Source organism: Uloborus diversus, chromosome 10 (genome assembly GCF_026930045.1).
Source record: "Uloborus diversus isolate 005 chromosome 10, Udiv.v.3.1, whole genome shotgun sequence".
Classification (NCBI taxonomy): Eukaryota; Metazoa; Arthropoda; class Arachnida; order Araneae; family Uloboridae; genus Uloborus; species Uloborus diversus.
In genome coordinates, this window is record NC_072740.1 from 128,018,475 (window position 1) to 128,033,111 (window position 14,637).

Below are 14,637 nucleotides of genomic sequence, written 5' to 3' on the forward strand. Positions count from 1 at the left end.
TAGCTATGGTCTTTCTCTTCTCCTACTGCTGTCCTAGTCCAGTATTAAAATCCACCTACTTTGAATTCATTTCTATTGTTCCTCTTGTCAAAGTCTGAAACCTGTAGCTTTCAGAACTTATCTACTCGCCCCTGCCATGAGGTGTCATGCGTGGTCAAGTCTCTTGTCAGACTCAGAAATTCCTACAATAAACTTTTCCAGATGTTTTCATTATTTTACTAAAGATATTTCCATTGCAAAGAAAAATTTGATTCATCCTGTGCAGCTTGAAGTATTGTTGTAACTGGAGTTGCAAAAAAAAAAAATGTTGCAAAATCTGGAGCCACTTAACATTAACATCATATGGCATAAGTTCGGGGCCTTTGTAAAAGTGACTTGACATCTGGAGTGTCATGAAATCCAGGTGTGGCGATAACGAGGTTTGACTGTGTATATATGTATATGTACTACCATGGGCAGGTAAAGGACAATATCTACAAAACTGAGTTTTTGAGATGTTTGAAGAAATGCAGTTGATTCCTTACAAACATTAGTAAAATGTTCGTATTTGAAATTCTTTTCATGCTTTATTTTCAGTGGAAACCAACTATGAGAGATTGTTCAATAAAGTAAAAGTAAAATGGATGACAAAAATGCAAAAAAATAAAATTAATGAAAAATTTACAGATACTGTTGTTTACCTGACTAGGGCAGTATGTAGCTTCTAACTCTACAAACATAACAAAAGAAAATATTCCAAGGTAACATTTCCTAATATCTGCATAATTTTAAAAATGCTTTTAAAATTATAGTAAATAGAAAAATTTAGTTCACATGAGTTACAACAAAAACAAATCAGCCAATAAAAAATTTTTTAAGAGCCAGGCTTTTAAAAATATCACATAAAGTTAAATAAAGCAACTATTCAGTGGATAATAAACCAAGTTTTATAATTGCTTTTAATCATTAATTTCAAGGTTTAAGAAAATACTTTAAAAGGAGCCTACAAGGAGACAATAATTCAGAAAGAAGATGAATTTATTCTCAAAGTCTTGAAAACTACTTCTAACATATGTGTTTTTGTGTGCATGAGTGTGTTATCTTTTATTACGAGGGTCAAAAAATTTCCTCTTCCACAGAATCGCTCACTGCCTCTAGTAAGTCGTAAGACTTCAAGTAAACAAACATTTCCCCAATAATTTTAAACTTTTTGATCATTTTATTTACACTTTTAACAAATATATATAATTACAAAGTAATTTCCATTGTTAATCTGCATTTTATTCTCAGCTTTTCAAGCCTTGAATGTTTGATATGAAATTTACTAAACATTATCATATTTTTTAAATATTTATTCAGCAGATGCAATGCAAAACAGAATCTGTTTAATTATGTTTTAGCAGTTCTACATATTTGCATTAATTTTCATATTCATCAAGTCACTACATTTACACATTCAACAATCAACACTGTCATATTTTTTAAGACCTGATGGCGAACACTCTAGACAGATTATTTTAATATAACGTAATCCAGAAAAGAGACTGCAAATGAATATAAGTTAATTTGTGGTCCAAACAAATAATGAATTCACTAAACAGTTTTACTAAACTATTCCAGCACAAGCACAATAAAAAAAACATAATTGCAGTTTCACTAAATTTCACATGTTTGGAGGTTCCCTGTTCCATCATATTTAATCTTTTTATGATTCAAAGCTTCAGGGAACTTTCTTAAATTAAGGCTTATTAACAATAACTACTCTCTAAACATACATAGGTACATGCAAGCTAAAATACTTACATCAGCAAAAAAAAAAAATAAAATAAAATAATGATAATAATACAAACAAAATGCTAAGAAGGATTTAAAAACTAAAGTTTGGCATACTTATCAGCTTGTTCAAAATGCTTCCATGCCTCTTTGGTGGGTGGTCCATAATTGTTAGTTAACAGTTCAATCCAGCCCATTAGTACAGAAACCTGTAATGTATACAAAACAAAACCCAACTGATGTTTATATAATGGGAAATTAATTTTCAACCAAAATTTACCAATCCTCAAAATATATCTACTCTTACTTTTTATGAATAACATATGAATAAATTCAAGCATTAATAAACATTCATGGAATTTTATTCACAATCATTTAGTGTTGCAAAGAGGCCGGCCTTTTCCAAAAAAAATGGGGGGGGGAGGCTTTTTTTTAAAGTCTTCTTTGGCTTTTAAAAATTATATATGAATGATCTCTTTATATTTAAGGTAATTGATGTCAATATAAGTAATAAAAAAAAAAACACTTTTGCTGAAAGTAAAATAATAAAAGGAATATATACACAAGAACCGCAAACCAGTCAAAACATCTGACAACCTCTTTATGCATTTGTTGGATGGCCGTCCCCTTAAGCTGATGGCTTTAACATTGAAAATGGCTTACTTTTAACCTTAAAACACTTGTATGCAATAATTAGCCACTTTTCAAGCTTTATTATTTTAATTTTTCATAAATTTTGATCTGTATTGGTAAAACATTATCAAAGTCTGCATTCATTAAAAACCATAATTTAGGTTTCTGTTCCTATAGATTAGCACACACACCTTAATATGTGAAAACAAAAACTAAATGATTCAATTCAACTTCTGTTTACTTCATGTAGTAGCAGTAGCATGCTATATTTTGAATAAGATTTATTTCAAATAATTTAAATTACATTAAACAAAGTCATGTTTCTAATAAAAAAGCTTTTTCCTATTTTTGAAACTTAGATTTCAATATAATAAGTAAATGTTAATCTTATTTTGTACTACTTAATATTACAATGATAACTTATTTATATTGTCGATATAATTTTTTGTCTAATATTGAATATAAAAAAGAAAAAAGATTTTGATAAAAGCTGGGTTTTTTTAAGTGGTTTGAACCAAAAAAGCCTGGCTTTTTTCGACCAGTTAAAATCAGACCAGCCCTATTTCAAGTACTTCCTTCTTCCCTTAAACCAGTACTTCCAAAACCCTAAAAATACTAACCTACAACTTCTCACTACTATGCTGCCTGAAGTAAAAACTTTAAAAAGACTATTGCAGGGACCAATTGGATCAGTTCTTTGCATATCTACTCGTGTACTCGTATTTATGGTTTGTACATGTTAACAACTGTATATCATTTCAGCAGAATTTAAATTCACTCACCAATATGGACTCATTAGTTTTCTTATATATATATATATATACAGCTGTACCCCCATAGATTGAAGTAGCATCGTGCCGGAAAAAAATTCGATGCACAGAAATTTTGATGTATAGAAATAATCTTAGTTTATCATAAAAATCTCCTAAAACATTAAGATTAAAGCTAATTTTCGTTAACTGTAATGCAGTTTCATGTTTTTGAGTGAGTTTTCTACAAGTTTTAGTACTTTTACTATGGCTTTCCGATTTCTCATAATACAGGAATTCTGCTTGCGGAAAGATCAAATTTATCAGAAATGACATTTTTGCGCCTTTGTACATCTTTATTCTTTGGCAATTCAGCTTGATCCGCAACATCAGGGGATTTCCGCTTTGACAAAGTAATCGAGAGAAAAGTAAAAAACTTATCTACTTAACTTGAATGATTTTTACTGAAGCTAAAAAGACTAGGAATGGTAATCAACAGACAACAGGAATAACTTGAAACTGAATTTTACTGTATTACTGGTTGCAACTAAGATTTGAAATAAACTTGAGGGAATTTAAGAACTCCAGAATGGAACAACAACCCATCTACACACCCCTCAACCCCAGATTCCATCTGAGTTTCGTAGTAACCTTTAGTGAACATAATTTCTTCCCTAACCTTCATTTTTCATGAGACAAACAGTCTAAAGTAGAAAAAAAATCTAAGAATGTTTCGAAATTTTTTTCGCTATAGATTTTTTTGATACATAGAAACAACTTTTCTATTTAATGGACATGGAAATTTGTTGGAACTTTGATGTATAGAAAATTTATCCTTCTGTTTTCTACTTATGTCCCCGCTTTCAACGTTCAAAGAACTGAATATTTTCAAAAAGCTTATTCTGTAATGCTAAGTGGCATACCACTGACGAGTTGCTTGGAAACGGCACAGATTACTGGTACAGGACCATGTAACTCACTATCCAACTTCATCTTAAAAATTCTCAACATTGTCATTTGATTTTCCTAAAATGTAGAGAAAATCTGAATTCTTTTCTCCTCAAAAAGTTTGTTTATCTTCTCCGACTACTTACATCATAGATGCAGAGCTTATTATTGCTTTTAGTAATATTCCAGCACTTGATATCAACTATTTTGAGGTCATCAATACCCTTTCTTGATTCTGCAAGATTAAAAACTGGAATCAAAATTGGAGAATCAGCTTTACTGCTTGAACTACAATCCTGAATGTTATTACATCAGGGTTATAGAGTTTTAGTATTGAAGTTATGTTTTTGCATATTGTTATTTCTGCAAAATTGTGATATATGCCCCTAAAAATCGCAAAAATATCAAGTAGGTTTAACAGACCTTTTGTTCTCAGCTCGTTTTTGTTGAAAAGTGAATAGATGTTGAACACTTCTCATCCTGAGAAATCTCGTCAGCAGGAGACTAAAAAGGAAAATATCTGTCTTCTTTATTTTCCTTTTCATAGGCATTACGTGACTTTTTACTGTTTAAGTAAACACTTGCATTGTCATCTAGCTTCTCTGACAGTTCATTAGGAGAGATAAATTTTGCCCATATATGTTCTGTTCCCCCCCCCCCCCCAAATAAGTTCTAATCTCTACAGGTACATGCCTTTTCAATTGACCCATTATCATTATTTTTCTAAGTGGTTAATCTTTTACCTTCTAATCTACCTAGACACCCTTGAAAATATTTGCAGATCTCCAATGTAAAGTCATGCCATGACTTGTCTGTGTTCTTTTAATGTTTTTTTTTTTAACCTTTCCACAGAATAGTTTAATTATGTTTGCACCTTTCAAATTTATACTTTGCGGAATAACTTATCTTTATGAAGCATCATTCTCTATTTATAATTTTAGAAATGGCATGTCTAAAATAAACTATTATTGTTATGTGCGCCAAATGCCAGTGGATTATACACACATGCATAATATTCCTAACGAGATACATCACCACCAAAGTTTTTTTAATACTGAATACCTTTCATACCTAACCATCTTAAAAGCAAGGTGGCTTCAAGTTATGTTTTTTGATGTTTTTTGTGTATAATTATTGCTGGGACTAAATAGCTAAATTTTGAACAAAACAGTTTTTCAAAGTGTAAAGACAATGCCTCATAATGCTATTTTTAATTCAATACGTATACACAAAAACTTGTTACAAATGCAATCCATAAAAATAAGAAAAACAATTGTGTTTACAAACCCTTTTCAAAAGCTCCGGAGCATTCACTGCATGCGAAAGGAAAAATTTTGCTTTCTTTGGCTTGTTCAGCAGCATTAAAGAAACTCCAGTAACATAAAAAGCCTAAAACAAGTTGATAAAAAAAAAACTCAGATTAAACAGGAACACAAAAACTACCTGACATGTTTTTGTTTAATGTATGTGAAACTTATAATTCAAAGTTTCATAATTAAATTTACTACCAAATATTTATTAAAACTAATGTTTAAATAGAAAAGCACCCAAAAATACTTAAGGTTCTAAAAAGTTTTATCAACAATTAAAAATGAATAGTATACTAGATATCATAAAATATAGAATTTCAATGTTACAAAAAATTTTACAATGTTCCTAAAATTTAAAATTAAATAATATATATATATATATATATATATATATATATATATATATATATATATATATATATATTGAATTAAAAACACTTCAGAAAATAAAATTTCTAAACATTATAAAGAATGCATCATTTGTTTCTTATCGTGCAAAAAATGGAACCATGTAGATCGTATAACAATGTCGTGGGAAAGAAAAGACCAGTATCTGCAGAAATTAGTTTTTGAAATATTTGAATTAAAAACAGGTTTTGGATTCCATACTAACAATAGGGAAATAATGGCACTTCACATTGTTTTCATGTTATAGACATTTTTAGCGGAGACCAAATAAGCAAGCTTGTACAATAAAGCTAAAGTACGATAGATGACAAAAATGCAGAAAATGAAAATTTAATCTGTGATTGCAAAGGCTGATGCAATTTAAGCACCGATCTGAAAAAATAACAATGTTTTTCCTCCTCAACATAAATGGAGCTGACTGAGAGATTATTTATGCTAACATTCATAATTATATGAAATATCAATAGTCCACAGAACAAAATGACCGTTTCAGAAGGGTATTATTTTGGGCATTATGCTCTTCATATGATAATCTCTGTTTTGATATACTGTATAGTTTGATAAGTAGATTCAAGAAAGCATTTTTTTAAACAAAAGTAAAATTGAAAAATCAAAACTACAGTCAACGCTCTTTAGAATGACCCCCTATTACTCTGACCCTTCCGTTACAGCGACCTATGCTAGACGCCTTATTCCAAAGATGCAATGTTATTTTAAAGTCCATTACAGCTTCCAAACTGAACCGTTCATTCCAATACATAAAATAATGTTTAAAATTAAGTTTATTTTAATTTATTTTTTCGTTATCCTGAAGACTAATTATTCGAAAACTAATATTTAAACATTTTATGTTTTTAAATTCAAAATATTTCTATTGAAATTAATTGCAGGTTAGTATAAGATGAGAGAAAAATAATGATGAAGCACGCACAGAAAGAGTAGAAATAACGAACTATGTTTTCTGGGAAAAGTCAAGAAAGTGTAAAGCTTTTATAAAACAATGTAATAAGAGAAGATATACTCTGAAAAAATCTCAAATAAAAAATAGTAAAACTATAATATCTATCTAATTTTTTAAGCAATTGATTTTCAATGTATTTTGTCCTTAAATGTATTATTAAGTTAAACCCTTAATTCAGGGATAATATTTCAGCATAAAATTTAAAATGAGAATGAAACTAGCAAAATAATTTTTTAATATAACTATTTTATTATTTTGTTAGTTTTTTGATTATCTTTTGAGACGAAGCATACTTTGAAAAATTATTCCTGGACTTTAAAAAATGGCTAAATAACATGCAATATGTCATAAGATCTCTTGTTATAGGGGCCAATTTTGTTTGGATCACAGGGGTTGTTATAATGAAAGTTGATTGTATATGAAAATGTTATGCTAAACTAAAAACATCAAAATGAAGAAAGTTTCTTATAAACTTCTCTAAGATCGATAATTAGCAACTGACCAAAAAAAAGGTTAAAAAAAGCTAGAAATGTGGATCACTTTGTACTTCATTTAATATTACAAGCCTAGGAATATGCATAATTTTTTACTTTATTTAATACTAACAGCCCTTATCGAACTTGTTCGGGTTGAAGAATTCTCTGTCTTAAATACATATTATGCACATTTTTTTGTTTTAAAATATCATGACATACAACATTTTTTGTTTTGTTTCTATAAGGTTTTGAAAGAAATTGATTCACTTCACTTCCTAATCAAGAAAGACCAACCTTTACTTCCCTGTGAACAATATAATCTTTTCATATGTAACGTTGTACGTTTGACCTTCAGTTTTGATGATGGTGATGGCATACGAAATTTTCATTGGAAATTGCAATTACTAATATTGAAAATGGGAATGTGAAAGGACTATGGGATTTTGAGAAATATTCTTGACTGACCTGCTGCTGGTCCAGTAAGAATAATACTCTAAATCATATTAGTCCATATTGATTTTACTTCAGGTCCAGTTCCATTGCATACATAAGACAAATTAAAGTTTTGCAATGAAATTATTGGAATACCACCTTTAATTTTAGTTGAATGTTTGTGGGCTCTTAAAAGTGTTCTTAAGATACAGAGATAGTACAAAGTTCCTAAAAGGAGACACTTTAAGCAGGTTTAAAGTATATCTGCACAAGTTTATTAAGGGAACCACAGGAAGAGTTTGGTAACAGTCACCGGCAAATGAGAAAATGACACCTCTTTCAATGTTGTCTTAATCTTTCAGCTCTTTTAGAATCCACGGCTTCTTTACTCCAACAGTGGCTCTTCAAACATACATAATACATTATGGGGCAGACCTTTTAAAGATGATTTTCAAATGGCCCATTTCTTTCTTAAGAAACGTACCGAGTCTTTCTGAAGGGAAACATTCAAAGTAGTTTAAATCTGGAGTGGTCAGTTTTTCTACCACTAAGTAAAATTGCTGCAAAAGTTAAAAAAAAAAAACTACACACATCCTCAGTCTGCCTGTTGATTTTGGTTAAATTTATTACACTTTTTTCAGTTTCCACCGGGTATGCCAATAAACATCAATTTGCGTTCCGGTATCATAGGCATGTCGCTGATCGGTTATTAATTTGGTTGCATGATTGGAAACATACTCATTCAGTAGATTGCAATCAATCATGTATCAATCTTGTCCATAACATATAAACATACAAAAACCATTCTCTCTCTTTATAATATTAGTATAGATTTTACTGTGAAAGTCATTCATTTCATTAATGTGTCATTCATTTGAATAAATTTTGATGCATTAACATTCTATGACTCCAAATAGTTCATTAAGTTCAAGGTTAATATTATAGAATGCTATATACCTTATACTCTGCAGCCTTATAAGCATGTAAAGATTTTGGCAGTTCTTACACCACCAATGTGATTATTTTATGAAGTACAAACGGAAACTTAAACTGTTATGTCATTGTAAGTGTGGGACAATCAGCACTTGTGTTTACATATATAAGAATGGATCAGTATGAAACATAAACTGGTAGCGAAGACAAACTATTGGTTTAAAAAATTAGTATAAGTACGTATATGCATTAATTTATAGCCTACGTCAGTAAGAATGCACCTTTCATATGGTGAAAGAATTTTTCAAATAGCTGCAATAGTTACGGGGATTACCTCGAACATATAAACATACAAAAATCTGCCCTCTCTCTTTATAATATTAGTATAGGTTGCAAATCATACAAAAACCTTCATTTTTGGGAGGTGAATAGTATAAACATTGTTCTACTTCTCAATCTTTTTTGCATTCTTTTCAGATGACTTATATTCAGTCTGCATGAGCCATGTATTCCAAAAATGAGATAAAAAACAATTAATCTGAACAGCAAATGAATACTTCTTCTTCAGATCTTACAGATCTTCATATTCAGAAACTACCATTAAAAACTGCAGCATTTAAGACTTGACATTAAAAATAATAATCTTATTGCAGAGAAGGATTGTTGTATAAAAAAAAATAGGATAACTATTATGGTTCTGCTTCAAAATTTGGGGGCGGGGCTTAAATAGGTACAGCAACTTAGTAAATGGACATGTCTAACAAGCGTGCAAACACAAATTTTCCAGTTGAGCCTTTTTATAGGAACTGTACAGGAAAAAGTTATTCTTTCATGTTCATCTTTTAAAAAAATATTTATCTTTATTTTTTTAAAAATAAGGAAAAGAATTGTTCATTCACTGATGCATGCTTGTTCTCAGCTTGGACAACTACATTGATGAATCAAAAAGGTTATTTTGTTAATATTTTTCCAACAAATGCAATTTTATTTATTGAAACATGACATACCCTTCCGGAAGCATCTTGAACATCATTAGCTGCATGCGTTTTTATTAAAATGTCTAAAAATGAAAACCAGTTATAAATTTTTTTGAAAGCGTAGATCATATATTTTTTCATTTCAGAGTAAAGCAACAATTATTTAAAAATGAAAACCAGTTATAATTTTTTTTGAAAGCGTGGATCATATTTTTTTTCATTTCAGAGTAAAGCAACAATTATTTCATAGGAAGTAATAAATAATGCATGAGGTAACAACTTGATTAACATGTAATACAATTCAACACATAAAAATACTTAAATTTGGAGAATAAAATTTATACACATTTGCAGTCAATTAATGAAGGAGACACATATTAAATGTTTATAACTTCTGGAGTGTCATTTCAAAAATTGAAACAAAACTTTGTTACAAAAGTATGCAATCATTAAAAAGCCTTTGTAGCCAGAGTAATCAATAAAAGTGCAAATCAAACTCATACCTTTGAAATTGAATGTAAAAAATACTATTTCATATTTTCAAGCCCTTATTTCATTTAAGTATACAATTTTTTTTTAATAAAAAGAAAATTATTTGCAATAACATTTTCTTTTTGAAAGTAAAAAAAGTGAAAATCAACTTGATCTGACATTACTTTCTGGTCTTGAAAACGATGGAAAGCAAAGTCTGCGTTTTGGAGCTGTTAATTTGCATAAAGTTAAGGTCAACACAGCCCCATAAAACCAAACTTTGTTGTTTATTAATCGGTGTAAGTGTTTTCAGGTCAAATATAGAATAATTCTATATATATATATATATATGTATATATATATATATATATATATATATATATATATATATATATATATATATATATATATATATATATATATATATATATATTCAAGGTGTTCCGTTCTAACCTGCAAGAGTTTTATTTTCACAACCCTTAGTCCTAGATGCACATACTTCCAATTGCAAAAATATTCAAAATCTGATGCGGAGTTAAGATATTGAAAGTTTCAAGCAAAAATAAAAATGTGTCAAAAAATACAAAATTCAACTTTTTATAAGGGCCCCTAACTTATCTTTACAGAAATGATCTCCACTGAAAACTTACTGACACAAAAAAATTGACATTTGTTCGACTAAATATCAAAGAGATATTTCATTTCAAAGTTTTAAGGGACCATACAGAAGATGAGATTGGAACTTATAGCCCTTTCAGAGGAATGACAGGTTAGCAAAGTAAAAAAATACCAAGGTATTTATATTTTTCATTGCTATTCAAAAATTCATGCAAACATTATGCCGTGATATGCAAACACGCTGCAAAACTTCGAACAATTTGAAAAACCACACTCTGCACGCATATAATTTTAAACACTTATTAACTGCTATATTTTCCCTCAAAAGGTGTTTTTGATGGCTAACGAAGTGGTGTAAGTCACAAAACGCTGAGTTTCATATCTCGGTGAATATTGGTCGCACTAATGTCAAACGTTTTGTGTTGGAGTTGTTTTTCAATGGAGTTTATTTCTCTAAATACAAGTTAGAGGACCTGGCGCCCATGCAAAAAGTTAAATTTTGTATTTTTTTTACTCATTTTTATCTTTACTTCAAATTTTCAATATCTTAACGTTGCATCTCATTTTGAACATTTTTGCAATTGGAAGTATGCATTTAAGACTAACGGTTGTGAAAATAGAGGTCTTGCAGGTTAAAACGGAACACCCTATATATATATATATATATATATATATATATATATATATATATATATATATATATATATATATATATATAATCTAAGCAACAATTTTATTCAACAAGCTGCAAAGAAGCTTCAAAATTTCAAAAAGTTGGCAAGTTAAACTGATATTAAATTAAAACATAAAACATAAATCAGCCCCTAAAAATGCATAAAAATAAAATGTTAAACTAAAAAACTACAAGTATGAGCTACATGTGGATTATGTATTCCAGAAAACATTGTAAAACCTTCACTTGCTGAAATTTAAGAATCTTTTTCCTCCTTAAAATTTTTTTCTTTTTTTTTTTTTCTTTTGCCTCCAACTAAGAAATAGTATGCAGACTTTTTTGAAGAATATGTAATGCACATCTCAGCATTTCTCTGTTTCTGCTACCGGGGTATAATAATAGCACTAGTTCAACATTGAACTAAGAGCAGTGGGGTGCTCAAAAACCGATTCCTGGGAAAGGGGGGCGGAACAGGGCAAATTTTTGAAATTTAACTTTTAAAAAATGTGCTTCAGTTTTTTAAAGAGAAACACTTGATGGAAAATATCAATTTCTGATTTAGGTTTTTAACACAGAATAGTTCCACAAGTAGAAAAAATCAACATAAATTTTAAAACGGCATAGTACAAGAAAAAATGTTGGTGAGAGTCATAAGTTATAGAAACACAATCGTCATTTTTTTTTTCTTTTCGTGATGCTTACTTGAATATTGAAAAATACCTAAACATTTCTGGAAACCCCCAAAAATATAAATTGCACAAATTTGTTGTTATTTTTTTTTAACTACAAGAGAAAATGAAAGTTTTTGAATACTAAGTCTCAAGATTAATATTTTCATAGGGTAAAAAAAGACAAATGTTGAATACTTGCAGAAGTGCAGAATAAATATCAAATTTGGCTAGTTATCAACCTCATACTGCACAAAAGAATTATAATAGGTTCACAAAGAACTCAATTGAATTGGTTGTTACGCTTTACAATAAGTTTATTTAAAGTTTATGTTTTAGTCTTGCATGTTTGCAATCCCGTTGTCAAGGCAACAATTGTTTTTGTTTAACTACGGGTTCTGATGATTTCTTTACAATAGTTAGCAATGATTTCAGAGCAAATAAAATAAATAATTTCTTGATCCTAATTAGCTATGGAGTCAATTATTTTCCAAGTATTTTAGGGAGAGCTACAGGTTTTTAGTATAATTTCAGTTAATGCATGAGAATGCAACATTGGTTAATGTGCATTTGAATTTTTGTCATTTGTTCCTTTTTTTTTTTAATTATTACACAGTGCATGTTGCACAAGTGAATTTGATCTAAGATTCTTTACTTTTTATTTTGAGTATACATCTTTCCTCTCTCTATGGACCTAAATAATGTAAATCAACAGAAAAATCTGCTCAATTGAACTGTAGAAGAAAAGATTAATAAAAAACTGAAATAAATATTTTTTTCTTTGAAAGTTTTGATTGATATCTTATCTTATTGTCTCGCTTGCAAATATCTTGATTGCAAAAAGCAATGAATCACACTAATCAAATAATTTATAAATTTACAAGTGAAGAAGTAATATAGTGTGTGAGAATCAACACTTCTTGGAAATTCCAAGATTCTTTTCCAAAATTGGTGTTTAAAATACATTTTTAATGAAGTGACCTCCGGATATTTCACTTATATACAGAAAAAATACATGAAGATCAAATATACCAAATAAATAAGTGAAAAAACTTGTTAAACAGATGAATAAGTGAGAATGAAAGTACATTTCATAAAAGGTTAATATTTTTGTCTTAGTGCCATCAAAAAGGAGAAAAAGCTCAGACAAAAAAAAAAAATTCCAAGTACTTTCTGTCGCCCCAGTTCTCTAGCCTTAAGGTTATCCCTATTTAAGAAATAGATTTCTCCTTTTATTTCTTTCCCTCCTTTCTTCTGTCTATTGATGGTGGGGGTGCTCAGCACCCCCATTTATATTAGAGGGTGCTGCACTTCTCTTTAAATGTAATACAGTAAAACCTGGAAAGTTGACCACCCTTGTAAGTTCACCACCTGTCTAAGTTGACTGCTATTTTCAGGCACAAAATTAGATCTTATTATATAATTAAACCTCTATAAGTTGACCATCTGCTTAAATTGACCACTAAAGTAGCGCACCGCAAGTGGTTAACTTACACAGGGTTCACTATACCATAAATGTCATAAAAAAAACAATTGATAAACAAATTTATGTACCTAATAATTTCTGTTCTTTAAAAATTGTTAAACAGATGTAAAAAGCATTTTGAAGCAATCTTACACATGATTTTAAATAGTACTTAGCTATCATAATTAGCTCGTGTTTATGGCGTCATACCTAGGTACCATAAATGTCATCAAAAAACAGTTAATAAACAAATTTATGTACCTAATAAGTTGTGTTCTTTAAAAATTGTTGAACAGATGTAAAAGGCATTTTGAAGCAATTCTTACACATGACTTTAAATAGTACTTAGATATCATCATAAGCTCGTGTTTATGGCGTCATGCCTAGGTACAGTAAAACCTGTAAAGTTGACCTTCCTTGTAAGTTGACAGCCTGTCTAAGTTGACTGCTATTTTCAGGCACAAAATTAGATCTTATCATATAATTAAACCTCTATAAGCTGACTACCTGCTTAAGTTGACCACAAAAGTAGTGCACTGCAAGTGGTCAACTTACACAGGTTTCACTGTATCTGCTTATGAGGCAGTGAGAAGCAAAGGGATGTAAGTGACAAAATTAAAATGTGGATATAACCAGTGCAAATAGTAGGTAAATCTCTTGGAGCAAGAGAAATTACTTAAATTCATGCTGCACAGCATGATTTAGAAAAAAATTTCAATGAAAGCCTACCTAAGACCTTATCTTTAAACACATTTTACTCAAAACTTGAAGATGTCCAATTACATCCCTTTGCTTCTCACTGCCTCATATGTGGTTGTACCTTCTTAATAAAAAGTGAGTGGGTTAATCCCAGTATTACCACATGTTTTACTTGTGGGTTCTTTCTTATTCTTGAACTTAAGGTATCTTTAGGCCATCTTTTATATAGGTACAATTGTATTCATTTCAATTTAAGTGCATACATAAATCTATGAAAGAAGTTTTTAATGTAATTTTACCCAAGTTTTCTTGAGGAGCTTTCAGAAAAGGTATTAAGAACCGACAAGTCATTGATGTAAGATCTCCATTTTCTAGATTATTTACAATTTCCTTAGCTTCACTAAAGCGATCTGAAAATGAATTATTTAGGAGAATATGTACTTAACTAAATCATGTTACTAAAA

At 29.6% G+C, this 14,637-nt stretch overlaps 1 protein-coding gene across 1 annotated transcript in view; it reads right to left on the reverse strand.

The window, feature by feature from the left end:
* The window catches only part of LOC129231175 (tetratricopeptide repeat protein 21B-like), a 97,835-nt gene that overhangs the window by 69,497 nt on the left and 13,701 nt on the right, over nt 1-14,637 (reverse strand). The window contains exons 3-6 of the mRNA XM_054865422.1: nt 14,473-14,583; nt 9,610-9,662; nt 5,370-5,471; nt 1,870-1,961 (exon numbers count right to left, since the gene is read on the reverse strand). Coding sequence (XP_054721397.1) covers nt 1,870-1,961; nt 5,370-5,471; nt 9,610-9,662; nt 14,473-14,583 — 358 coding nt within the window. The remainder of the gene's footprint in view (nt 1-1,869; nt 1,962-5,369; nt 5,472-9,609; nt 9,663-14,472; nt 14,584-14,637) is intronic.